This window comes from Sphaerodactylus townsendi, linkage group LG02 (assembly GCF_021028975.2).
Source record: "Sphaerodactylus townsendi isolate TG3544 linkage group LG02, MPM_Stown_v2.3, whole genome shotgun sequence".
Lineage (NCBI taxonomy): Eukaryota > Metazoa > Chordata > Lepidosauria > Squamata > Sphaerodactylidae > Sphaerodactylus > Sphaerodactylus townsendi.
In genome coordinates, this window is record NC_059426.1 from 72,403,825 (window position 1) to 72,430,578 (window position 26,754).

The following is a 26,754-nucleotide window of genomic DNA, read 5'->3' on the forward strand; positions in this document are numbered from 1 at the left end:
TACAACATCTCCTGGCAATAGAGAGAAGTTCACCTGGAGAAAATGGCTACTTTGGAGGGTGAACTCTAAGGTGTTACACCATATTGAAGTCCCCTCCTTTCCAAAACCCTGCTTTCCTCAGGCCCCACCCCCAAAACATCCAGGTATCACCAACCTGAGGCTGGCAACCTTGCCTTGGAAAGGCAATGGCCCATCATGAATTTTACAAAATGATAGAAGGCCAGACTCCACTTGGATACAGAGGCAAAAGAGAGAAAGTGAAACTAACCTCCACCCACGTTATCTAGACCAGGGGTCGGGAACCCGCGGCTCTTCCGCCGCTGTTCTGCGGCTCCATGAGCCGAGCCGCCAGCCCCATCCTCGCCCACCCTGCAGGGAGCAGGGTGGGCGCATCCATCACCCACGGCCGGCTAGGCCGCGCCGCCGGCTTGCTTCCCGCCCGCCCCGCTGGTTGCAGGGCGAGCACTCTTCCGGCAGCCGGCCAAGCCGAACCGCTGGTCCCATCTTCGCCCACCCTGCAGGCAGCAGGGCGGGCGCATCCATCGCCCACGGCCGGCTAGGCAGCGCCGCCAGCTTGCTTCCCACCCGCCGCGCTGGTTGCAGGGCGAGCGCTCTCCCGGCGGCCGGCCAAGCCAAGCCGCCGGCCCCATCTTCACCCGCCCTGCAGGGAGCAGGGCGGGCACATTCATTGCCCACTGTGCCGCGGGTTTTGCCTACCGCCCGGCTCGCTGGTTGCGGGCCGCTGGCCCCATCCTCACCTGCCCTGCAGGCGCGGGGGTGAGCGGGCGGGGGGGGGGGTGCGAGCGTGCGAGCAGGTGGCTCTTTGAGGGGAAAAGGTTCCCGACCCCGATCTAGACAGACGGACGTTCTGTCTTCGCTTTCCTCTTGCTTTTTCACCTCGTGTATGCCTGAGAATCATAGCTGAAGAATCCTCCTTTCTAGAGTATTAACGAGTAATGACGCTCTCCCCTCCCCCTGCACACAAATTCGCCCCACCCCGTCTCTTTGTGCTTATGGCTGTTTTGAATTCCTTGAATGCCTCCTGCTGCAGCGAAGGTAATTCTGGTTAAACTCAAACCAGGGCTGAGCTGTAGACAGAACTGCGCACAAGCGTTCATTCTCGGGCAAACCCAAAAAGCGCGCCGAGTCGCAGTACGACACAGCAAAATGGAAGGTCTCGAATAGTTCCTCCATCTCTATGGTGAAATGGCTCCCGAGACTGTATTCATGGTCGCGGACGTGACGTCATTATACAGGGACACTCTTGAACGTCCCGCGTGGAGGAAGGTATGTGTACGTTTGTGGAGAACCCCGAGAGAGTCCGATAATCTTTATGGCTGAGATGGGGCCGGGGAGTGCCGAGACTGAGCAGGCTGCGAAGTTTTTGCCACATGGGAATGCAGAAGGAGCTACTGTCTTGCCGGAAACACAACCTGGGAAGCCTCAAGGAACGACTTTGGCCAAGAAACGAAAGGAGGTGGAGGTGACCGTCGTTATCCCCAAAGGGAAGCCTAAATCAGGACGGGTGTGGAAGGATCCCGGCAAGAAACGGTGAGCGCTTGACCATGGGTGGCTGAGTGGCCGGAACAGTGAGCGCAGTTGACCTGTGAACAGAACTGGGATTGCATGGGTTTATTGAGGAGTGACGGGTCACATGAACACATTGCTTGCATTTGTCATGTCTTCCAAATGCATGGACTGGTATCAGAGTTTATTTTATAAGTTATACGTATCTACTCGTGTTCCCAAAGGGACAGGGTGGGAGGCTTCCCTAAAAAAAAGTATTGTGAAGTTTGGTAGGCTTTTGTTTTATGGTGTTGTTCTAGGTAAAACCATGTCACTTGTATTGGGTAGGTCTCCATTTTTATTTAGCTGTTCCTCGAAAGAATTCAGGGCAGCATCCATGGCTCACTGTTCTGTGCTTTATCCTAACATTAGCCCTGTCAGAATGACCAGACTCAGATCTCCTAATGAGTTTCATGGCAGTGAGCACTTGAATCTGTGGCTTTGTCATCTCCTTTGCATTAAGCATGCATTCCCTTCAGCTTGATTCTCAGTTACACACACACACACTTTCCCATTAAGGAACTTATTGTGCTTTGACATTGGAAAATCCCTGCAGTCTCCAAAATCTGTTCGTGCAACATTTTCTTCACAGGAAAAGGGTAAGAGATCACTGTGTGCTAAGGCTACTTCAGGTTTTCTTGCTCCTCTCCCCGTTCCTCCACCTACACAACAGCAGTTTCTTCCACTCTCTGAGTCTGGACTATCGTTTCAGAATAATCAAAAGGGCTTTTTTAAACACTGAAGGTTTATCACTAAAGTCAAATACCCAATGAAATTGACCAGGTCTAGCAGAGTAATGATGAACTAAAGATAGCACACACACAAAGGCAGCAGGCAGTCTCAGCAAATGGAGTTTGCATAGAAAGAACAAAGAAGTGGGGGGCAGGTAAAATGGTGTGTCTGGTCAGCTAGGGATGCTTTACAGGGGGAGAATCGCTGTGTAAACCAAAAACTGTGGGAGAGACCTATTGCAAAGCAAACTGCTGCATGGTAAGTAGTGCATACATAAATGGCCAGTGTCTCTCTAGTTCAGATTCAATATTAGTATAGCAAAAGGCTCTCATATTGGGTTACATGAATTCTGGGTAATTTTCTTCATTGATTAGTGCTCTAACTCTTTTGTAGTATCTGTTTTGGGTTTTGATTTGCTTGATTTTTTTTCTTTGCCATTGAGTAACAATTGACTTATGGCAACCCTGTAGCGCAGTGGTTCTCAACCTGTGGGTCACAACCCCTTTGGGGGTCGAATGACCCTTTCACAGGGGTCGCCTAAGACCATCAGAAAACAGATATACCGAGACACAAATAATTTTATGGTTACGGGTCACCACAACATGAGGAAATGTATTAAAGGATCACGGCATTAGGAAGGTTGAGAACCACTGCTGTAGGGTTTTCAAGGCAAGAGAAATTTGGACATGGGTTGCCATTGCCTGCCTCTGTGTCATGCCACGGGTATTACTTGGAGGTCTCTCATCCAAATATTACCCAGGATGAGGGATTTCTACCATTCTATAACTCTACCATTATGTATTTTTCAAGTAATGCAAACAAGTTTGTTTATTCAAAAGTAAGTCCTACTATGAGGCTTATGGGTAAATATGCATAAGACAGCAGTTTCGGTACGTTGTGCTAATGCTAGAAGACAGCTGTCTTAATTTAAGCTGCTAACAAATGTATTTTCCCCCTCATTAGATTTTCTCATATGATTCAGGACAAGCCTTTGCATACCTCTTGGGAACGCAAGATGAAGGTACGTCAGGAGAAAAAAGCGGTCAAAGATTTTGTCCGGCAGCTGGAGGAAGAAAAACAGAGAGAACGTGAGGTGAGGAGGCAGACAATGATATAGAATCACCTGTTAAACAATTATAGCTATGTGTCTGTCACTAGTACTGAAGCAGACTATTACTATGGGTGCTAATAAAAAGTGCAGCTCTTCCAGTGCTACTAATAATTTGATATGCTTGGAATAAATATGTTTAGTTCATTATCTTACTTCTATCCACAATAGGAACCTAAGGCAGCTTATATTGTACTCTCCCCCTGTGAGTGTTTTCATTGCAGCGGTCCTGTGAGATGAGTTTGCTTAAGAATGTGTGACTTGCCAAGCTTCCATGGCAAGCTTCCATGGCAAAGCTGAGATTTGAACCTGAATCTCCCAGACTCTAGTCTAGTACATAGTTTATATTTTCTTGATAGCATTCTGAGATGAAATTCAAGATTATGACTTGAGATTTTCCAGAATCTGGTATCCCACTTCCTTATCTCATCTCAAGTGCCTGGAAGTCTATTTATTTAATTTATTTTAAGTGTTAGCCACCTCCCTTACAGAGCTCAATCTACCTGCCAGCAAAAATGAAATATATTAAAAACAAAAAACCCAAAATTTAATGTCACAACACAGGCTGGCTAATAAACTTAACCAGGTGCAGTCATATTGTTTTATGGCCCTGCTCTGACACAACTCTGTCCCTTCAACCTGCCCACCCCACCCCCCCCAATCTCAATCAAAGCCAGCTGCGTCCAGAATTTTTCTGGAACTGTTGACAACTTTCTGGGTTGAGGTACGTATGTTTGTTAAAGTGCCATCAAGTGGCTTCTGACTTGTGACAACCTTATGAATTAATGACCTTCAAAACATCCTATCATTAACAGTCCTGGTCTGGTCTTGCAAACTATGGGTTATGGCTTTCTGAATTGAGTCAGTCCATCTAATGTTGGGACTCTCTTTTTCTGCTGCCTCCACTTTTGTGTTTTTGTCTTTTTCAGTGAGGCTTGTTTTCCCTGTCTCTTTTTAGGTTCAGTGTTTTATTGTTAGCATGGTATAATTGCTGATATAAATGCTGCATAGTAAACTAAAGTAGTTTAATAGCCCAGTGTCAACTGAATGCTAAGCAAATTTTACAGGCTCACAAAGCTTTGCACGAGTGCTTAAATAAACTCCATCTCCCACATATCACACTGCTATATCCATGGGAAGGCAAGTGTTGTACTGAATTCCCTGTGAGTGTCCTGATCTGTATCATTCCTTCCTTGTTCCCCGGTTAAGCATAACAATTTGAAAAGCTCTCCAGGACAAAACAAAGACAACAGTAATATGTATGTGGTACTGGAAACTCTGTATTTATTGGCATATTCTTAAGATTTTGATGGATTGTTTCTGTGGCTTGAAATAGTTCTGCTGATGATTTGGTTCTCCCAATTGCTTTAAGTGCAGTTCTCACTTCACTTTCTAAAATTGTAAATTCTTCAAAAATTCTTCAATGTATAGTTCTTCAATGTTTCATTCCCATCTTTTCTTTATTTTGTCTTGTTTAGTTAACATATTTCCAGTGATCTTTCTGCATGACTAACCATTCTTTACATTTCTGCATAGTTCTTCAATGTTTTATTCCCATCTTTTCTTTATTTTGTCTTGTATAGTTAACATATTTCCATGGTGATCTTTCTGCATGACTAACCATTCTTTACATTTCTCCCTTTGATTTCATAGATCTTGTGGAGCAGATCTTTAGTTCTTCCTTTTTTACTGTTCTCTTCAGTTGATCTCTGCTCACATCTAGGAATTTAGTGGTCATGTACAAACAACACAAACATTTTACTTCAACTGGTTTCTAAGCGTCACCAATAGGCTTCTCACCTGCTGTTATAAGGATGATAGAGTCTGGAGGTGTCCATGGGGCATGTACAGCTTGCCACATACTTTGTATGAGGGCAGTCTAGCACATAGCAGGTGCTGATGAGGGAGGAGGAGATGGTTTGGAGGTTCTCATAACATTTTAAATTAAAATGGCAGCAACTGGGTTGCAGAACTGCTGCCTTAGTGCTTTGGAATTCTCTGTCCAAACATTCCTCTAGGCTCCTTTGGCTGTGGCCTGTAAAGCAGTGTACATGACTGTTTTACTTTCTCCACCTAACAGAAGAAAAAACAGCGACGAGAGGAGAACTTAAAACGACGACTGGAGAATGAGAGGAAAGCAGAGATCGTGCAAGTGGTGAGTCTCAGAACAAGTTCTTATTTTCCCCTGAAAGGAAACTTGCATCAATCTTTGTGTGTGGCAGAGTAGAAGCCCTGATAGTTGTGTACAGTCTATCCTTTCTCTCTGAGTCCCATTTTGGGTAGAAAGAAAATACTACAGTATTAATTAGGTTGCTCGGTGCACAAAAATGGGTGTTGGATCCTATCAGCTTTTTCACTGATGCTAAAAAGAGAAGTGTGCCCCTTTGACACATTCCTGAAAAGACTGTGCTAGAAATCATGGGATCTGTGTGAACAAAAAAAAATGTGAAAATACATCTGCATCACGGGAGGGAATTGTGACATTTCTCTTGATCTGCCTTGTGCCAGTGGACACTTTTATAGAATCTAACTCCATAAGTATTCAGCAGCTTATATAAATCACATTGCTGTTAAAAATGAACATTTTTTCATAACCCAGTAAACTTTTACCTGATTGTGTTTTCTTGATGCTTTTAATTTAAGAGGAATGATTTGAGATTATCTCCAAAGTGAACACATATGCACTCCTTGTTTGAGCCTCACTGCCCTCAGTTGATGTAGATTATATGAAAGTATGATGTATTAATTGTATCCATCTATGCCTTTTTATCTCATCTTTCTCAAAGGAGCTTAAGTAGGCATACATAAGTTCCCTTTCCCAGTTTTACACCTACTGTGATATAGATGTCTATTCACATATAAATCTACTTGAACTGCATTCTCTGAATCTTAGCCACAGACTTTATTTGAATTTTCAGAGAGAGCCAAGTGAGGAAGATGCATGCTGGGAATTATTCCTATACAAGATTAGTCCTCTAGGGGTAATACTTTTGAGTTAGAGGAACAGTAATTCATCTCCTACTTTAGTGACTGCATGTCCACACTTTTGTTCAGTTGGGTGTTCTGTAGGCCAGATGACCAGCCTGTGTTTTCCAAAAGCCTTTTTGTTTTCTGGGATCTCTGTCGAAAAGTTTTCCAGAGAGGTCTCTTACATGGATTTCTCTTTCTTTCTCAGATTCGAAATCCGCTGAAATTGAAGCGTGCAAAGAAGAAGCAATTGCGCCGTATTGAGAAGCGAGACACGCTGGCTCTGTTACAGAAACACCAGGCACAGCGCAAAGCTTCCAAGGATTGAGGGGAAATTATTTATCACTATATGGAAAGATAACTCCCTAGGACATATAAGTCAGGATGCTGGCCCAAGTTCACAAGGCAGCTAGTGTACTGCTTGTTCTATTTTGGCTTCTCTTGCAACTGAAGCTCAGATCTTTACCGAGAAGACTACATTGCATTCATGCACTCCTTTGCTGAATTCTCTCTCTCTCTCTCTCTCTCTTAATTTTTTTGGCAATGGAGAAGCAAAATGCCACCTACTGACTTCCTAGGATCTTCTAATACAAAGAACAGCAAATGTATCTGAATTCAAGCAAAGCAATGTAGAGTGTCTATAGACTTACACTTAAGGTATATATGAAAGATCCTAAATAACCTAGTGGTAATTTGCAAAAGTGTTCTTCACAGGGATAGAATAAAAAGGGCAGTCTCTTGGATTGGAAGTTCTGAAATGTTTAGTTTATCTGATTTGAAAATCGGCTGTGATCTTTGGCTATAGGGCAACATGGTGTGGTGGACCTAACTGTACAACTTAGTACTGAGCTGGGTGTATAATTTCCATTGCCTTTCCTAGCTGTGCTGGCTGTTTTAAATGTGGGGCATCGTGAGGGGTGGGGTGGGGTGGTCCAGACTTCTGTCTTAGCCACTTTCAGTAGCTAGAAACTTGAAGGTGTCATTAACAATAATCAAAACTAGGTACTCATCTACATTTTTTTGCATCAATAGCTACAAAGATCCAGTGTCAAAGGCTCCAGTCCAGCTCATCTCTTTGAGTGTACAAATGAGTACACAGTGGGTATTTTTGCAAAGAACAACTAACTGTATGGCAGTCTCAAGGAAGGTTTAAAATTAACTTCTCTGATACTCCTTGTTTTGCCACAAATAAAATCCTTGCTCTTTTCTGGATTTAGGTCAGTAGATTTATTTGCACGTTGTGTAACAAAATCCTGCCCTTGATTGGTCAAAATCAAGGCAGTGTTCACTCAGAGACCAACTATTGTTCAAGAACTTGGCTAGCAGTAACAGTTTCACTGCTGTGGACAGAAGCAGAATTACAGCAAGTTAAACTCCATTCTGAGAATAGTATATCATTAGCAAAGGGCTAATACATTGTTCAGGAGAGCGTTATGTCCTACAAAGCAAAGGCTGCTTGCAAGGCATGAAAACACAGTCCTGCCAAAGCAGCACCAAGCAGGATGGGAATCATAATTGCACACACATTCCCATTCCTGCATCACTTACTGCTTATTGAGAGTATTTATGTTTGGAAGTGACTGTTCTTGACAGTATAAGTAATATGTGCTGAAATTTCAAAAGTCAGAGAAATGTTTAGATAATGGTTAGGGCCGGCTTTAGCGTTCTTGTCTTTCCCCAGACTAACAAAAGTTAAGTCAAATACAAAATTATAGAACAAATTACACAAAACTAAAGAACTTTTTAAAATTGATTTGCACAGGTATGGAATTCTCTCTCTTTTTGGCTGCCTTTGGCACAAAATTTGAATTGTTTGGCTGCAGAATTAAATGCAATTATAAAGCATACACTTCTGTGACTCAAGGGTGAAAATGGAAGTGGAGATCTTCAGAATGCTGAAGTCTGCAACCTCTTTTCTAAACTTTAAAGGTATTCAGAGTCCATACAGAGCACATGTCTAGAAATAATATTTTCCCTTAGAACTCATCACACAAACTCATCCATATTTTGTAACGTTCCTTTTTTACTTCAAAAACTGATTTCATTTTCTTTTTTTCCTCTTGCACACACTTTCCCTTAATCTTTATTCAGGTATTTAAACTTTTTTTAGTGTGGTTATTCCATCCATTTTATGTGAGTTATGTATAACATGTAGTTGATGTAACATTGCATAAAAATGTCAACAAATGAACTCAAAACTGAAAATGGATGAAATGAAAAGGCATACAGTGACAGTATACAAAAACATCCTTATTAGTAGAATGCCAGATCTGAGTCAAATGACAACAGTAGAGTGGGACCTCAGAAATGCAAAAACAAACGAAGAGGGCAGGGCCTCAGGGTCATTGACCTCTTGATGAAGCTGAAATGTCACCTGAATTAGACATGAATGTGTTACCTTTCATCAGTAAATGATTGCTTAGCTGAATACCATCCCAAGAAAAAAACAAGGCATTAAGTTAACAGAGGAGGTCAAAGTCCTCCAACCTTCAGAAAAACTGAGCTTTGATTTTGTATATGACAAGTTGGGACTAATGACGATTTCATAAGGGGCAGCAGATTATGTGTGAGGGGGTTGGGGTTGGGCAGCCCTACTTCACTGCTAAGGGCATAACCCCCCAAATGCAATCACTCAACAAGAAGCAACTTTGGATCACAGCCAAAGGGATCAGCTAGGGAGGGAAATGTATTTCCCCAAAATCTAATTCTGCCTCCCCTTGTGATCATTTCAAAGTAAAGCCGCAAGCCTTCTTCACCATCGAACAGCTTCTTCCGCAGGGAACTGACAGAAGCTCTCCAACAACCTGCTGCCTATTAAGCAAGAGAATCAGCATGCAGAAGCTTGCTTTTGCATCAAGATCCCTTACTATGTTAAGGGTGTCTATGTTAAAAATAATCGTAAATATGCTTACTTCAGCAGCTTATATACTATTTTATTATTTATGTGTTTAATCCTTTTATCCCTGATTGGGAGCCGAAGCTGTTTTGGCCCAATTCAGAGATTGGCAAAAAGTAACCATACAACGTTTGTGTCTCAGGAGTTATTTAGCTCAAAATAGGAACTGATGAGAACAAGAATGGATCTGAACAAATAAGCAGTCTTTCCCAAATGGATGTCCTCTCTTACCCAGTTGGGTTCATGTAACACACCCATGTAAATGTTATTTCACTGAAAAGGTTGAATACCCTTTGTAGCCTACTAGCTGTAAAACTGCATGCTGTTTGCAAATAAAGCCTCAACAAATCAAGGAGGGCCAAACTAGAAAGAAGTGAAAGACTGTCTCTCAAGGGTTAGATCTGAGTCCAGTAGTACCTTAAGAGACCAATAAGATTTTAACAGTCAAAGCTCCCTTTGTCTGATATCTGACAGAAGGAGCTTTAAGTCTTTAAAAGCTCGTATCCCACAGATCTTGTTGATCTGTAAGGCACTACTGGACTCCCACCATACAATTTTTTTTAAAAATCACACCCATGAACTGGGGGAGATTTTCTGCAAACCTGAGGAAAACAATTGCCTTTGCATCTGTAGTGGCTGCCCATTTTGAAGCAGCTGACATCATCTTTGAAGATGCTTGGTTTGGTATCTTCCAACATTCCCTGTAACCTTAACATTTCATGATTGGCCTTGCTTCCTATGGTAGCCATTGTATATTAGTTAGATCCAGTGGTAGGATTTAAATAATTTAACCAGTTCTGGTGGTGGGATTCATATAATTTAACAACTGGTTGTTTACAAGCACCATTTTAACAACTGGTTCTGCCAAAGTGGTGCGAACCTGCTGAATCCCACCACTGGTTAGATCCTCCCATGCTAAGTAGCATATAGGGCAACAAGTGCTCTCCAGCATTTCTTGTCTTAGGTGAATGTTTCAGCCTCTTCCCATTCAGTGCTTTCAGGTCTTGCTAAAATGTTCTCCTCCAGATGTTTTGGGGGTGTCCTCGCTGTCGTTTGGCATCAGGAGGAATCCACCTCGTTGCCATCTTTGGGATCCAATCGTTCTCCATGCAAAGGACGTGGCCAGCCAGTCAAAGTCTTCTGTGTGCAACAATGGTATGGAGTTTGCGCATGCCACTCCTTCAGAGCATCTCTTCGTTAGTGATGTGGTCATAATATCAGATCTTCAGGATTCGGTGTAGGCACTTCTGTTGGAAGACATCGAGCCTATTTTTGATACTTGTAGATGCTTTCCAGGTCTCGCTAGCATAAATGTATATTGTATATTGGTTCTCAAAATTCCAAAAGGGATCGCAGGCTAAACAGAGTTGGGGATCCATGCTTTAAGACTAAAGGTCTTGAAAGCAGGGTACTTGAAGGATGACTTCTCACGCCATACAGCTTGCTGGCTTAGACCCTCTTCCCAAGCTCTGCTCTCTCCCCTTGCCTGCTGACGTGAGGCAGATCACAATTAGAGTCAGGGATTTTTCAGTGGCACTATCACATCTTTGGAATGCACTCCCCCTTCAGTCTCACCTGGCATCACCTTCGCTGTCATTTACACTAGGCCAAAATGCTTATGTATACCAGCTTTTTCACTGAGGAGCTTCATTTTTTTGCTGCTATTGTTATGGCTTGTGTCTAGCTGGAAGGTTGTTTTGTAGGTAATATTTTAGTTTGCTGAGTATTATTTTATATCCCTAACATACTTCTTACTTGTTTGCTGGTTTTAATATTTATATTTTTAAAAACTTCAGAGTTGTATTGTTTTTACCTTGTGAAATACCTTATGTAGATTGCTGGATAATTAAATAAAATCATGTATGTGTTTGCCTCTGAGTGCTAGGAAGATATGTTTTCTATGCATTGTCTGCCATACATGAATTAATGTCAGGTTTCCAGAGTATACCTGGAACCAAGCCTTCCATGTTATTTATTAAAAGAATCCCTCGGGAAACTGGAATGGGAAAATACTTGTTTTGCCAAGCTCTTATGTCGAAATACTGTTATAAAACTTCCTCTCTTTCTCAAGTAACCCTCAACCTCCCATATCAAGTTCTGTATTTAAAAGTAATTAGAATCCAGTCAATTAGGGTTCATTTCCTCCACCCTCACCTATTCTCATTTGTGTCATTTGGATAATGTTTATGGGAGATATACTCAGATCAAGTCACATGGTGGTGCTACAGCTCCTCCCTTTGCATCCTGTTTATAGGTAGGTTGAGTTCAGAGTTCTTGCCTGGAATAGGTGTACAAGCAAATCCCAGTGTGCAGCGTATGTTGTGCCCCATCCCTTAACTGCTTGCTTGCTGGCGGACCTTGATTCCCAAACAAAGAAGACCAAAGGTATTACATGTCTCACAGGTTGGATCTGGGTGGGATAGATGGGTGGGAGGGAAGAACCAGGCTTGGCAGCAACTGCTGCAATATTCACAGTACATACCAATCAGAGAAGAGTTAAGTTATCTCTTCATCAGCGCAAAGCTAGTGATCATTCAGTGCCTTGTGTGAAGGTTTTCATTCATGAGGTCGGAAGAAAAAGAGTTTTTCCTGCATGGTGGAGGAGGAAACAGTAAGTGAGAAAAGCAGCCAGAGAAAAGTATTACACACCTTCTCTTTTCCTCTACCCTCTCCTGTTCCTCTAATTAAGATACAATCTCTCAAAGCTAATTTTTATTGTTAAGTCAGGTGGAAATTACAGACAATGACATGCAATGTCTATTTTGTCCAAAAGAGACTGAGCTTCACTTCAGGTTTTACCTCAGCCATCCTGATAGATAGCTACGGACAAGTTGTACTCTCTTAATCTCTGAAGCCCTCAGCCACAATATGCAGCTACAGCCCACAAGGCTCTCAAGGCTCTTTCTCCTCAACCCTCAAGGACATAGGTAAAGACTTCAGTTGCACAGAGGGGGATGTGGTACTGTGGAATCAATTGTGGGAAAGGGGTGGGGCCAAGTCTGGGCAAATTCTATACTCCAGGCGTATGATACAGAGAACCAGAGCCCAAGATCCAACAAAAATAATGTTGGGGGAAATGAGATCTTTCTTACATAAATTCAAACAAATGAGAAGAAATACTGCCAGTTAGAAGAAATATACTCTACGTACACTTTGCTGGAATTCTTGTACACCAGATGTATTTCTTTTAACTTCTTGGACAGCCAAGAAAAAAGGAGTTGTGCAAAAATAGTATTGACGTCAATTATTTCATAAAAGGTTTTGCTGTAGAACTGCTTAGAAGATTCAAACTGTAAGGATTACACCCGGCATCACTGGGTCTAGGAAGAATGGAATGCTCTAAATTTCAGGATTTTGCTGTCTGACTAGAACGGTTTGGAGTTGTTCTCCTCGGAAGAAGAAAAAAGAAGTTCTGCTTGAAGAAACTGAAAGTTGATTTGTTTGAGTGTTGTATTAGTGTGTCCAAATAGCCCAAGACAAGCAGAAGTTTCAGTAGGACATGTGAACAGCTGAGAGAAAAGACAGCAAAGCAGCAAAGCAGGTTGGTTGTGGATCAAGAGACGAAACAATAGGAGGGAGTCACCCCCGAAGCTGTTTGTGAAAGGGTGGGATGGGAAAGGGATGTATGAGGTACTTCTTAGTAGGTACAGCTTGTCAGGCCACAGTGTTTCAGGGATTGCCTTAATTTCCTCACCTACATAATTTAATGGTAAGGATCTAGGTAGAAAGGGGAACATGTAAAAAACAGAAGGAGGAGCAGGCAGAAAATCCGTTCCATTGGAAAAAATTGCTTCTAATTCTTTGGATTTAAGTTAAAGAAATTGATTGAGTCTTTTAAAAATGGTCTCCATGTAGTACCTGTCTGGCTTCTCTTGTCTGTCTTTTCCATAATATGAATTATTCCTTCAGCAGTCATAGCTCAATCTACCACACAAGAAGAGTATACAAAATGAGTGAAATCATCAGTAGTGCCCCCAGTGTTTATCACGTCTCCCAGTGTGCTCCTATTGTATCCCCTCATCTTCCGTTCTCTTTATTTTACTGCAAATTTTATGGACTTTCCCAGGTGTCATCGAAGGCTGATTACCATGGTCCAGCTCATGGTCACTCCTGAAATATCACTTGCTGACTCACCAGTGTGGATTCGAGCCGTTGGCCTGACCCCCTCCCAGCCAGTGACCCTGCATTCATCACTGATAGATGAGAAGAATGTGAAGTTTGAAGCCAGGGCCTTCTACTGGGCAAATGAGGCCGGAGAAATAGATGTGAAAAAGGCATCTGCTGTGGGTGGTGACTACACAGGTGTATGTCCCATGGGCCTGTTCTGGTCCCTGAAGCCAGAGAAGATGTTCCACAGATTGATTAAACGTGATGTAATAGGCAGCCCCTTCCATGTCCAGATCAATCTTTTTGGCTCTTTTGTTATGATGCCTTCGGAAAAAGATACACCACTGGCTACTTGCACTATTGAGAGGTGGTTTGTGACCCCTGGAGTGGAACAAATCAAGATCAAGGATGGTCAAGTTCGAGGATCCCTTTTCATGCCTCCAGGTAAAGAAACAGTATTTTGTTGTTGTTTTCCTTCTCTCCCCATCCCTGCCCTAGTCTTTTGGCTAAAATGGTGAATGGCCCAGGGATATATTTACAGAAAATGTTGCCTAGGACGAGCACTGAAATTGCCCCTCCCCCCAACATCTGACACCCATATTTTAGACAACTGTACCAGAATATCAGCTCAAAAATGTAACTCAATCTCCTTAACCTTTTAATTGGGTTGAAAGAGTGAAATGCATTTTAGGCAAAGTTTTACTGTCTCCAAATGAATAGTATGAAAGTTTTTATACAAAAGTATTCAAATCATTAGAGAACATTAAATCTAGTGTAAATGCATATAAAATATTTTTCAAGGCTGTTTTTGTTTTGTTTAAATGTGACTTTGTCCAAGTTAATATGTGATAATGTATACAATATACTGGTGGATACACTAATGTTTTCAATGGTATGAAGTTTAACTCTATACTCAAATATGTTACTAGTTCTATTGTAACTATATGAGACCAAATCACATGCTTTCATTCAGATCCATTCTATGTGCTTTTGGCCCACAGACACATTGAGACAGGTGCAGAGCCGTAGCACCAATGGTGGGAGGGGGCCTAATGCCCTGGGCACACACCGGGGTGGGCAGGGCTGAAAAGTTCCAGGGCAGGGATGTGCACATGCCGCAGGTGCAGTTCCCCCTCGCTTCGCCCCTGGACAAGTTGGATGCAAAATGATTGTACAATATAAAGAAGGGTCTTCCTGTACTGGGCCAGGTACTGTAAAGAAGATATTCCCTCTGGCTAGTAAATTGCCTCTGATCATGGAAGCTCCAGCAAGCTATGCCTGTCCTCCACACTTTGTCACATTGCATACTGAACACAAATCAACTCAGCCCTTATTCCAAAAATGTATGAATTTGGTTGGGCTTACTGGCTCTTTTCTTGAACTGTAAAAGTAAATATCTGTGCAAATGGAAATGCTGGTACTACACTAGATCTAAATAGGGGCCCTGCATGCTTAGGAACCGAGTTCTCAGCAGGGAACATGCAACTCATGACTGATTCAAAGACACAGTTAATCACCTACCATAAGTCAGTGATGACGAACAATTGACGCGTGTCAAAGCTGACATACCATGATGTTTTGGGTGACACGCCAGCGTTCACCAACACCCAACAACAACTATTCTCCCTGTTTGAATCATTTTTATAATTATTTGACATTTCTATATATAATACATAGCGCTACACATGATTTGACTATACATTTTAAAAAAATTAATGAATATGTCAAGAATTGTTTCTCTTTTGGGAGGTGACACATCAACAAAGTTAGGCATTTTCCAAATTTTTGATACACCGAACCCAAAAGATTTGCCATCACTGACCTAAGGATTTTGTAATGTACAATGAGGGTCTGAGAATCTGTTTTGAGTGAAATTGGAAATAAGTTTACTGACAGCAATAATGCAGATGTCTGTGACAGAAAATTAGTAGACTCAAGTAGTCAGAATAATCCCTCCCACTCATTCAGTAACATCTCATCACTAGGAAGTCCGTTAAAAGGAGCCAAATTTTTCAAACGGCCACATGCCATGCAACCTACTGCACTCAAAAGGATAGGCCTGACAGGCAGAACAAGGGGATAAAGCCGTTCTAGTTATTTATTCACGTAGCTCCAGAAGTAGAACTGGATCCTGAGATAGGGTCCAACTAGGGTTTCCAGTTTCTGGGTGCTGCCTGCAGTTCTCCTAGAATTGCAGTTGATCTCCAGACTACAGAGGCCAGTTCCTGAGGAGGAAATGGCAACTTTGGAGGGGGAACTCTATGGCATCACATCCCCACTGAACTCTCTCCCCGTTGTGTTTGAGTAAACAAGCATTTCCCCCTTCAGCTAGTATAGCAGTTTTCTTCATGAAGTATATAATAAGAGTTGGTATGATTTTGTTTACTGCTGGATCTTCTGCCAAGGCAGGACAAACGGTAGCTAGTCTTGTGTCAGAAGGGTGGATGCGGTGGGGAGAGACAAACTGAAAGAGGCCTCACATATATCATCCGTTCTCTATGGAAGTCTTTTTGTTAAGTTGCAGCTCTTCACCTATGCCTCTTCTCTACTGCTCTGCCTGCCTCCAGGGCCTGGCCCATTTCCAGGAGTGATTGATATGTTTGGTGGCGGTGGAGGGCTCATTAAGTTCCGGGCTAGTCTGTTAGCCAGCAAAGGCTTCGCTGTTCTGGCTCTGGCCTACATGGCATACGAGGATCTGCCCCAGACCTTGGCGGAAGTGAACCTGGAGTATTTTGAGGAAGCTGCCAAGTTGCTCTTAAAACACCCTAAGGTAGGGTTTAAGGAGGGTATGTCTTTTTGTGTGTATAACTACAAAGTACAACAAATTATTTTCCGGTTCTACAGCAATATAAATTTCCCTTGTTGGTTTCGTGACACCTTTTACAGGAGAAGTTGAAAAGAAGGCTGTGGGATTAGCAGCTGAACATACTGAGGTGGAAAGGGCAACACCCCCCCCCGCCCCCCCGCCCCCCCCCATGTAAGGTTCCAGTCCAATCAGCCCATATATACGCAAGAGTTAAGTTCCTAGCATGAAACTTGCAGTGCATGTCTGATCATAAGAAACCAGGGAGGATGTAGGGGAAATATCGCATGTAATTTTGACTGCTGACCAGAACAATGTAAGAAAGAGGACAGTCTTCATGTGGACACATCATTATGACTTTTAAAAAGTATTTTATTTGAAATTACCCAAAGGCTAGAGATCAACTATAATTTTTACAGAGTTGCAGGCTATACCTCATACCACTTGTGCCTCTGCTAAACAGGTGTCATTTCAAAAGTCTACAATACCTGTTTCGCTGGAATACCCGACTTTAAAAGTCTGCAATACCTGACAATGAGGACCCAACTACATATTATGCCCGCGTTTGGAGATCCATGCTGGGCCACAGGGGCCATTCAGATTGAGAACAGGGTGCACATGGTGCTTCGGCCCCTTCCCCATCTGGTTTCCCAGAAAAGCCTCAATTTGCCCACTGGAGAAACTTAAATGTATTGCTGGTGATGTGTCAGTTTCCCCAAGAGGACAAACACCAACCATTTCAATAGCAGTTTGGGACTATTTCAGGCTGGGAAAATGGGAGTGGAGGGAGTGAAACCCATTCTCCTTGTATTCTGTAGTCCCAATCCAAATTAGGTCTGTGCCTGAGAATTATTCCCAGTATAATGTGTGAACTGGCATATTTAATGCGGTTGTCACCTCATGATTAGGAAATTCTTTGAGATTTGGGGACTCAACCTGACTCTGTCTGCAGATATTATATGCAAAAAAATCTAAAAACTTCCCCCCAAAAAATCTAAAAACGTCCCCAAAATTGATGCATGCTCTTTAATCCCCCACCCCGCCAAACTGAACATCTCTGCATATGCACTCACATGGCATCTCCCTGGTATCTCGGGGGGGGGGGGGGGCTGCGTCAATTGCAGTGGCTCCTGGGGACCCTGGAGTTGGTTACAGGATTTCCTGATGTAGCTGCCACAGCTCTTGACAAGCAGCAGTTTGCAGGGACTCTGTCACAGTGGCTGCTCCTCTCAAAGCAGGGAAAAAGAAGAGGGAGAATTCTCTGGAGGGAGAGAAAGAGAAAACTGGGGATTGTCTGCAGGAGACTGAAACTGAGAAAGCATGATGCTAAGATGTGGGGGGAAGATGGGAGACATTTTCTGAGCAGGTCTGGAGGGTACAAGCGGGGTGATTGACATACAAGGGGTGAGGAGAGAAGGGGGTAAGAAAAGATTGATAGAAAAGGGAGTGGAGGAAAGACTGACATAGGGGGATAGGGGGAGAAGGCTGATGAGCAGAGAGAGGGGGAAATTTGACAGAAAAGGGGGCAAGAGGGAAGGAAAAAAGAGTGGGGGAATGCCCCCCTCCACAAGTTTCTTATGGTTCCTACTTGTTTTATATTCTAACGCAAAGTTGGCCACATCTTTGGATGCTTAAACCTAGTGACTGGAGCTGTGAATTCTACAGATTCTACAAATCTGAAAACAGCCCCAACTTTGCAGAAAAAAGTGAAATCTGAAAAAAGAAGTTTTTAAATGAAAATGATACAAGAAGCACCTGTCGTTTCAAGCAACGGATTCTCTCAGTGGCTAGGTTTTAGTGAGTAAAGGGCAGAGGCCAAGAGGAGGGTTTTTTTCAGCCTAGTTTGGCTTTTGAAGGAGTATTCATTGGGCCCAGGCCTGTTGGGCTGCTAGCTCCAGGTTGGGAAATTCCTGGAGATTTTGTGATTGAGTCTGAGGAAGTCAGGGTTTGAGGAGAGGCCTAAGCCGAATATAATACGTAGAGTCCATCCTCCAAAACGGTCATATTCTGTAGGGGGACAGATTAATGTTGTCTGGAGTTCACTTGTAATTCTGGGAGATCTCCAGGTCACACCTGGCTATAGGCCTGGCAGCAACTTCTGTGTGACTTGATACCACCCAATTTGCATGACTCAACTAGACCTGGCTGCTTGCTACTATTCAGCAGCAGCCACTCTATGAAAGCCAGTGTGGTGAAGTAATTAGAGCTTCAGAGCGGGATCTGGGTTAGATCAGAATCCCAGTCTTGCCAAGTCCAGTCCTTCCCATGATGTTGCCTCCTGGCTGTTGTATTAAGAGGTTGTCTGTCTCTGAACATGAAAGTTCCCTTTAACTGCCATGGCTAATAGCCACTGATACATCTATCCTCCAGGAATCTATCCAATCTCCTTTTAAAGCTCTCTATAACAGTGGCCATCACCACATCCTTTGACAAAGAATTCCACATTTTACTCACTTGCTATGTAAAGAAGTATTTCATTTTGTCAATCCTACATAGACAGGAAGGGAGAAAATACCACTGAAATTGTTGCTGTGGCCACCCTTAGTAAAATAGAGTTGGAAGGTACACAAGACAGCAAGACTGACAATACTAAAAGGATTAAAAAACACGCCTGATATTTAATTCCCTTACCATTTTCAAAGGTTTTTTTCCAAATTCAAGGAGAAAATGATACTGTAGGGAGAAAGACTCTTTAACTACTTATTTCTCTGTGGTGTTCCTGAGAAAAACATCACTCCCTAAATACTGCTTACTACCCTGGGCTTGAATACAAGGATTTAATTTACATGAGAGCACATTTTAAAAAATCACCCACCTACAGCCGGAAGTCACCAATTCTGTCACTTTCACATGACACACAGAATCTAAGACAGTGTTGGCGAACCTTTGGCACTCCAGATGTTATGGACTACAATTCCCACCAGCCCCTGCCAGCATGGCCAATTGGCCATGCTGGCAGGGGCTGATGGGAATTGTAGTCCATAACATCTGGAGTGCCAAAGGTTCGCCACCACGGACCTAAGATATCCATTTGTGTATTTGCTAGCAGTAAAGCCCATTGTATGAACAAATACAACAGGTTCTAGAAAACTGTTGGTGGGTTAACGGTGCCCACTGAGAGGGCCTGCCACTCCCATGTTTCTTCCTGCTTTGGTCCTCCGTCACCATCTCCCTTCTCGTCCTCCTCTTCCTGGATGCCTGCACTAGTTAATCTTTAAAATATCACAAAGCAATTTTGATTTGCCTCAGGCTAACCAGTTTTTCCCTAAAGTGAAGCTAGAACAAGAGTCCCTGGAAAAGATAATAATGCTGCATGTTAAGTGCTGTCAAGTTGCTTCCAGCTCATGGTGACTCTATGAATCAATGTCATCCAAAACATCCAATCATGAACAGATCTTGCAAATTAACACTACTGCTAAGAAAAGTTGAAAGCGGCAGGAAAAGAGGAAGGCCCAATATGAGATGTATTAACTCAGTCCAGGAAGCCACAAACCCTCAGCTGGCAAGAGCTGATCAATAGGGCGTTCTGGAGATTTTTAATTCATAGGGTTACTGTAAGTTGGAAGCAACCTCTCTTGACCACCCTTAACACACACACACCTTGAGCAAAATAGACCTTGAGCAAAATAGATCCACTGGAGAAGGGTCTGCATAAATGACTGAATGACATTTTACTGGAGGAAAAGTAACTTAAGTTGGAGGAAAGTTCCTAAGGCTTAGAGAGAGGCTTCATGGAAGTCACGCCCCTTCCTCTGTGGAGCTCAGTGTTAGGCAACAGCTACTTCGGAGCTTGAATTTGGTCCCCTGTTCCTTATTCACATCTCCTATTTCCTTATTTGTGAGTCTATAGCCGTACTGAGGATAACTGCACAAACTGGAAATGAGCATTTGCCTCCTCAGCTCATTATTGTTGTTGTTGACTACCATCCTTTTCCCAGCCAGTCCCTTTGCCCTCAATTTTGCCCAGGCATTCTTTGGGGTCTTCCCACCGAACCTTATCCTGGTTAGGCCTTTCAGGCCACCATTTCCCTGGCAATGGGAGAAGCCTGCAGGCCGTTCCCACAGCCGTTGCCTCCACAGTCACTGTGGCAGGAGGGAAAGTGGTTGCTGGGATTCCCAGACTCTTTCCTCATTGCAGTGAGCTGGGGAAAGAAGTGCCAAGAGGTCCTGGCAGGTAAGTCTCCCCTACCTTTCTTTCACTCACCATGAAAGAAAAGGTTCTGGAGTTCATGACTTTGTGGAAGTCACATCCAGTGCTCTGAAGTCTCAGCTGTGCAGAAGCTGATTGTGATTCTTCAGCAGCGAGAAACTGTTGAGAAACGTCCTTCATGTATGTTCAGAGGCACTCTTTCTCTTACCCCCAGTCTCCACTCTGGTAATTAACTTTTTAATGTATCTTACTGAGAAGAGATTTTAGGATTTAAATGTAGCCCAGTGGACCCCTTTTAGCCACAGTATTCTTTAAAAGCATTGTTGAAGGGCATTTTCTCACCTCCCTACTGCTCAAAATGCCCAAGGTACCTTGACCTGGATGATCCAAGCTAGCCCTCTCTCATTAGATCTCAGAAGTTAAGGAGTCTGCTGTGTATACAGCAAGTAACAGCAGAATTCCACTGTTTTGTTTGTTTTGGGGTTTACTGGTTCTGTGTAAGCCACACCCCCAAGCCATGTGTACGTGGTGATTGGCTGAAATGAGTCATGTGTGGAGATTGGCTGGAAGTGAAACGTCTCCACCTTCTACGTTTGTTCAATTATATATAGAGATTTTTATTTTACAAAATTTATATCCTATCTTTCTGACTTCACAGGATCCACCAGGATCAGGGTATAAGAATCTTTCTCATAATAATCTGTGTTCAAATGTAGCTCTTAAGTCACTGATGCAGTAATTGTATTAACTTTATGAGTTTTTTTCCACAGGTTAGAGGCCCAGGACTTGGGGTAATTGGAGTCTCCAAAGGATCTGAGATTGCACTAGCCATGGCTTCCTTCTTAGTGCAAATAGTTGCAGCAGTCTGTATCAATGGTACCACAACTGTAAATGATGCGCCACTCCGCTTTAGGGATATTTATATCCCTGGTGTCTGCTACTACCCAGAAAAGTTTCTCATAAACAGCATGGGAGCACTGGACGGCCATGAAATCATTGGAGATCCTCGGGATGAGGCACACCAAGCGTCTGTCATCCCTTTGGAAAAGGCCCACGGGTCCGTACTCTTTGTGGTGGGAGAAGATGACCGTGGCTTCAACAGCAAGTTGTTTGCTGAGCTGGCCATAGCCAGAGCGAAGAAGTATGGGAAAAATAATTGTACTTTGCTGTCTTATCCAAAGGCTGGACATCTCATAGAACCTCCTTGTTCTCCACTGTGTACTTGCTCCTGGATCCCAGGTTATATGAAACCTACACAATGGGGAGGTGAAATGGAACCTCATGCCCAAGCCCAAGAGCACTCCTGGAAGGAGATCCAAAAATTCCTTGAGCTTCACCTTGGTCCAGCTGGAAGCAGCAATGTGTGATGTTAGGAGGGAAGATGAGCTACGAGTGGCATTTTCTAGTTTCCAGACTGAATCAAATAAACATATGTTGATCAAGTGAGCATCGTCTGTTTACAGAGGTGCTTTCACATGGACATGATTCTCCACACAGCTCACATTGCTACTGTGAACGTAGAGGCATTTGGAATGGCAAGCATCCACACAAAAGTTTCCCCTATACTGTCTTACTCCTCTCTGGTTGCTACTTTCCTCTTATCACTGAAGGGCTTTGGGAGCAACACTAATAGCACTTTTATAATATTATAGTTTCAGCAGCCCTGTTGCTTATTATGTGTACCTCAAAGGAATAAAAGTATTTCCCTCCTTTACCCTTGGTTCATCTTTATTCCTCATTGTTGCCTTCTTTATGTTGGATGGTGAATAGTAAACTTGGGTTCAAGGATTTGTTGTTAATCTGGTCATGAAAATCTCCAGGCTGATCTACATTAGGGTCTGAAAAACGGGCATGTTTGGACTAATATGCACAGCTGCAAGGTTGGAAGTGTGTAAACAACACAGAGATGATAAGTCTGATTCTCACAGACATATGCCATACTTGCAAACCAGGCCAACAGTATCTTCTAACAGTTCACACAAAAAAAATAGCTTTAAGGAAAAGAAAAATTAAACATAATTTTATGATAAAGGTGCATGAATTATTTGACTTCTAATTTTATTTGAAGTATATTTCATGAAACACGACAATACCACTAAATAGGACTAGACAACTTGGGCAAACAGTTCAAATTTTCTTGAGGAATGATTTTTGGTTGAGAGCCAAATAGTTTTGAGGAAAGTGTCATCTGCTGGCATAAAACTTTGAGAATAAACTTTTTGAGATGTTTATTACTTTTTTACTACATTTTTATTCGCCTTTCCCAACAAATGCCTGGATCAGGGCAGCTAACAGCATAAAATTACAAATAGAATCATAAATATCACATGAATAATTAGAATCTTAAACAGGAAAAACAATAATGGTGCCCTGATCTTGGCTCTCAGGTGAGCCATGATTGTTCCCAGGATCAGAGAAACTGTGCATGCATAGCACAGAAAGCCACAAGATGTTGATATATGGACATAAGATTAATTCCATGAAATAGCTGTGACAAATTCAACAGGAGTGAGGGAGAAACATAGGCCCTTTGCCCCCTACCTCCCTGCATAAAAACTGTGGAGATTTGTGTAGGTATGCAAAAAAGTGATTGTTGGCTAAAGAACAAATTTTGGATGCTGCTTGTGCTAGCACAGGGGTAGGGAACCTGCGGCTCTCCAGATGTTCAGGAACTACAATTCCCATCAGCCCCTACCAGCATGGCCAAATGCCATGCTGGTAGGGGCTGATGGGAATTGTAGTTCCTGAACATCTGGAGAGCCGCAGGTTCCCTACCCCTGTGCTAGCAGAATGTTTAGACACTGGGTTTTCTACAGAAGAAGCCTCACATACTATCCAAGAGCTTAATTTATTTCTGGGAATGATTACCAACTGAAGCTTGGCATGCAGGCAAATTCCAGCAAATGTATCACAGTATGAACTGGACAGATTTGCAATAAATGGTACCTGCAACCACACCTCACAGAAGCATGTCGTATATATTTAGAGCAGTGGCTCCCAAACTTATTTGGCCTACCGCCCCCTTTCCAGAAAAAAAATTACTTAGCGCCCCCTGGAAATTAATTTTTTTAAAATTTTAATAGCAATTAAACAGAAAGTTATATGTACTAATGTTTCTACCTGTGGCTATCACCGCCCCCCTGGATCGCTGCAGCACCCACCAGGGGGCGGTGGCGCCCACTTTGGGAATCACTGATTTAGAGGATCACTAAAACCGGATACTGATGCAACCCTGATGACAAGAGGTGCCCTTCTTAATATCCTTGCATGCTTACAAGTACTCAGGATCCCAAAATTTATTGGAAGGTGATGAGTAGGGTAAGACAACTGCAAGACCTAAATATGAGCTGATACAAGACGCATGACACAAGAAACAAGAAAGCTTGACATGGCACAGTCTCGAGGAATGGAGCAAAATGTTATGGAACATCCTAGTTGATATTTAGTATTGAAGGACAATGAAGACATTATGGTAACACAGATTTTGTCCTGTTGGAAGATAAATGGATTGCAAAAATAAACTAGTAGTATGTGGGGTGTGGGGGCGGGGAGAGATTTCCATGACTCTGACTCCTCCACTGGGGAACAGGGTACCTGTCTAGGGCCACTGTTGATTATGAGAAGGGGGGGGGGGAGTTCAGGGCAAGAGCAGGCTCTGTTGATGGTAGATATGTGTGGTAACATTTAGGATTTAGCCAATGGTGGGATCCAAAAATTTTAGTAACAGGTTCCCATGGTGGTGGGATTCAAACTGTGGCATAGCGCCAATGGGGCTGGGCGGGGCATGATGGGGGCATGGCCGGGCATTCCGGGGGCTGGGCATTCCTGGGGGGGGACTGTGGCAAGGACTGCCGGGCTACCGGCCTTGGGCGGAACGAATCGCATCGCGAGGCACAGGCTGCCATGCACGCCGGTGCACCTCCTGCTAGACTGCTTCAAGTTCTGCACGCTACTGCTGAGGAGCGGAGGAGGGGCATATCTAAGGCAAAAATCACGTGGCAAAATCACCAATTAGTAACCCCCTCTTGGCACAGACAAATAATTAGTAACCTACTCTCGGGAATCTGTGAGAACCTGCTGGATCCCACCTCTGGATTTAGCCTAGTTTTAACTTAGAATGAGTAGCAGATTCCAGTCAGGTACTTTACCATTGAACCCGTTGCTTTTCTTCATCTGATATTTTATTGTATCTTATTATTGGATTTTCAGTTAATTTATTTGCAATATTGAATTAATCTCTCCAATGTGTCAGTAATCTTGTAAACTTTCCTTTTAGTCTTTGCTCCTTTTTATCATTATGCTTTAATGAACAGTTTAATGTGTTTCAGTCAAGCGCCTGAGGCCTCTTTGCATGCAATACTTACCCTGAGACTTTGCTCTGAAGTGGGGTTTCCCAATGTTTCTCAGTTTACACATGTAGAAGTGCCCTGCTGATTCCTGCAAGCCTAGCCACCATTTTGCCTGCCTCATGCTTCCAGTTTGGGATGCTGTTTGCTGCTTTTTTTGGAGGGGGGGGGGAGCCATTTTAATAACCTATAATTCCTGTGATAGACCCAAAGCAGGGCCATATCTACAGAAAATGGAGTCCAGGGCAAACTCGCAAATTGTGGCCCGCAACATCTGAAACCTATCTGTTATATAAGTGCATCATAATATCAACTGCACCTTACTTGCACCTTACAACTGCACCTTACAAATTAAATGCATCATAGTAACATCTGGGGTCAAGCTCCGTAGGGATGTATTACAGCAGCCATTTCCTCCAGGGGAATTAATCTCTGCAGAGTAGAAATACATTACAATTTTGGGAGATCTTGAAGCACCCCCTCCCCCAAGGCTGGCAACTTTACAGTCCACTTTCTTCCAGTGACAGGATCTCAGCAAATCCCTGACCACTCAGAAGAGGTAGGAACCTTATCAATGGGAAGGAAGGAAGGAAGGAAGGAAGGAAGGAAGGAAGGAAGGAAGGAAGGAAGGAAGGGGACTGGGGAGAAAGGTAGGAACCTTATCAATGGAAGAAAAGGAAGGGCAAGGGTAACACTTAAGCTTTGTTTCAGCTGTTTTTAGACTTCTGGTCGGTTATCCTACCCTAATCCTATTTCATTGTTTATTGATGCCCTATCTGTGGATTGTATTGATTCACTCTGTGTAATCTGCCTTGAGTTCAAGTGAGAAAGGTGGCAATAAATAGCATAAAGTTGTCCCTCCAGCTCCTCCCCTGCAATGACATTTAACAGAATTCTGTGTTTTCACTTTTTGGTCCACTAGATGCTGCTGAAGAGCTGATTTTCAAGTAGTCACACAGTTAGCATTAGCAATCTTCAAAAGACTGCTAGATCAAGAGCACTGGCTGTGCCTGGACATAAGCTTTGAAATAACCAAAGGTTTCACGTTATATCAGTTATGTTTTTGCACAGCTGGTGATCTAAAATAAGGAACAATTCTTAATATTAGCAGACTAATCAATACTACTGCCTTTATTGAGAATAAAAAGCAAGGAAAGATCTTATTGCTATTCTCAGTGCAGAGGTGCAAGCAGTGTTTCAACATCAGCCTTCCAAGCATTTCATCATGTATTATGCACCTTTGCCCTTTTTCTCATTCCACTTTCCCTCCTCAGATTGTTACTCCAAGCCTTCTAATCTTCCCTCATTCCTTTGCAGCTGTGGTCCCAATCCTTAACAAGTCTGGGACCAGATTCTCATGTACCACTAAAAGCATTTTTCAGCTCCATTCCCACCATCTGTTTGCAAAAGGAGTTTCAAATGCAGGTGTAGGTTTTCTCATGCATGGAAAACAGGGTATTTTAATTGGGTATTTTTCAGTGATTGGCGATCAAATAGGAAGCTTGATTTGTAGTCACATTTCAGTCTTCCTGCACTTTACAGTGCATGTGTGATTGGAAGGGAAAGTATCTACAGGGAATGTGTGTGAGCAACTGTCGATTGTTGATGAGTCCCTGAACTTTAAATGGCATGAATTGGTATCTCTACATTCACACAATAGCTGGAGTTCAGGCTCCAGCCCTTGAAGGTATCTGATGATATTGTGGGCTCACAGGTTTTCTCTCTCAGAAGTTCTTATTCCTAAATTGATGCTGCATTTATTTTCAGATGAGTTCAGGACAGCCTTTGTTTCAAATTTTAAGTTTCAAGTTTCAAATTGTTCCAGCTGTCTTCATTGGATCACAGAGATGGGGCTACAATGGCTGCCACGTACTGAAAACAGTGAGGGGCTTCTCTGCACCAGTAGGGCCACCAGAAGCCACTTACTTATCCTGAAATATGTTTTCCCCTTAATACAAATCCTATGAGCATGCTGTACCAAATAAAAGAGAAACCTTACTTTTACCTTCAGTCGTGTACCTGTTGGGTCACTTTTCCAGTATGCTATGGTTAAACCTGCAAGTGGGATTATAGTCAGGA

The 26,754-nt window shown here is 43.0% G+C and overlaps 2 protein-coding genes across 3 annotated transcripts; both read left to right on the forward strand.

Annotated features, from left to right (window-relative positions):
- Positions 1-842: 842 nt before the first annotated feature.
- CCDC86 (coiled-coil domain containing 86) lies at positions 843-11,147 on the forward strand. Of its 2 annotated transcripts, XM_048485670.1 has the most exons (4): positions 863-1,551; positions 3,262-3,391; positions 5,487-5,561; positions 6,582-11,147. In XM_048485670.1, the coding sequence occupies exons 1-4, from the start codon at positions 1,334-1,336 to the stop codon at positions 6,699-6,701; spliced, it is 543 nt and encodes a 180-aa protein (XP_048341627.1). In that variant the 5' UTR covers positions 863-1,333; the 3' UTR covers positions 6,702-11,147. The 2 variants fall into 2 exon arrangements, with proteins under 2 accessions (XP_048341628.1, XP_048341627.1); XM_048485671.1 differs by lacking the exon at positions 6,582-11,147 and having other exon boundaries at positions 843-1,551; positions 5,425-5,556.
- Positions 11,148-13,306: 2,159 nt separating this feature from the next.
- On the forward strand, positions 13,307-21,997 carry LOC125427301 (acyl-coenzyme A amino acid N-acyltransferase 1-like). The gene is made up of 3 exons (XM_048486522.1): positions 13,307-13,820; positions 15,944-16,146; positions 21,100-21,997. Exons 1-3 carry the CDS (start codon positions 13,322-13,324, stop codon positions 21,694-21,696), a joined length of 1,299 nt encoding a protein of 432 aa, XP_048342479.1. The 5' UTR covers positions 13,307-13,321; the 3' UTR covers positions 21,697-21,997.
- Positions 21,998-26,754: the final 4,757 nt, after the last annotated feature.

Bases quoted from the DNA above. Each gene is read 5' to 3' on its own strand.
- CCDC86 (XM_048485670.1), top strand. From the start codon at position 1,334: ATGGCTGAGATGGGGCCGGGGAGTGCCGAGACTGAGCAGGCTGCGAAG. The intron at 1,552-3,261 runs GTGAGCGCTTGA...CCCCCTCATTAG, and splicing joins AAGGATCCCGGCAAGAAACG to ATTTTCTCATATGATTCAGG. The intron at 3,392-5,486 runs GTGAGGAGGCAG...TCCACCTAACAG, and splicing joins AAAAACAGAGAGAACGTGAG to AAGAAAAAACAGCGACGAGA.
- LOC125427301 (XM_048486522.1), top strand. From the start codon at position 13,322: ATGGACTTTCCCAGGTGTCATCGAAGGCTGATTACCATGGTCCAGCTC. The intron at 13,821-15,943 runs GTAAAGAAACAG...GCCTGCCTCCAG, and splicing joins ATCCCTTTTCATGCCTCCAG to GGCCTGGCCCATTTCCAGGA. The intron at 16,147-21,099 runs GTAGGGTTTAAG...TTTTTTCCACAG, and splicing joins TGCTCTTAAAACACCCTAAG to GTTAGAGGCCCAGGACTTGG.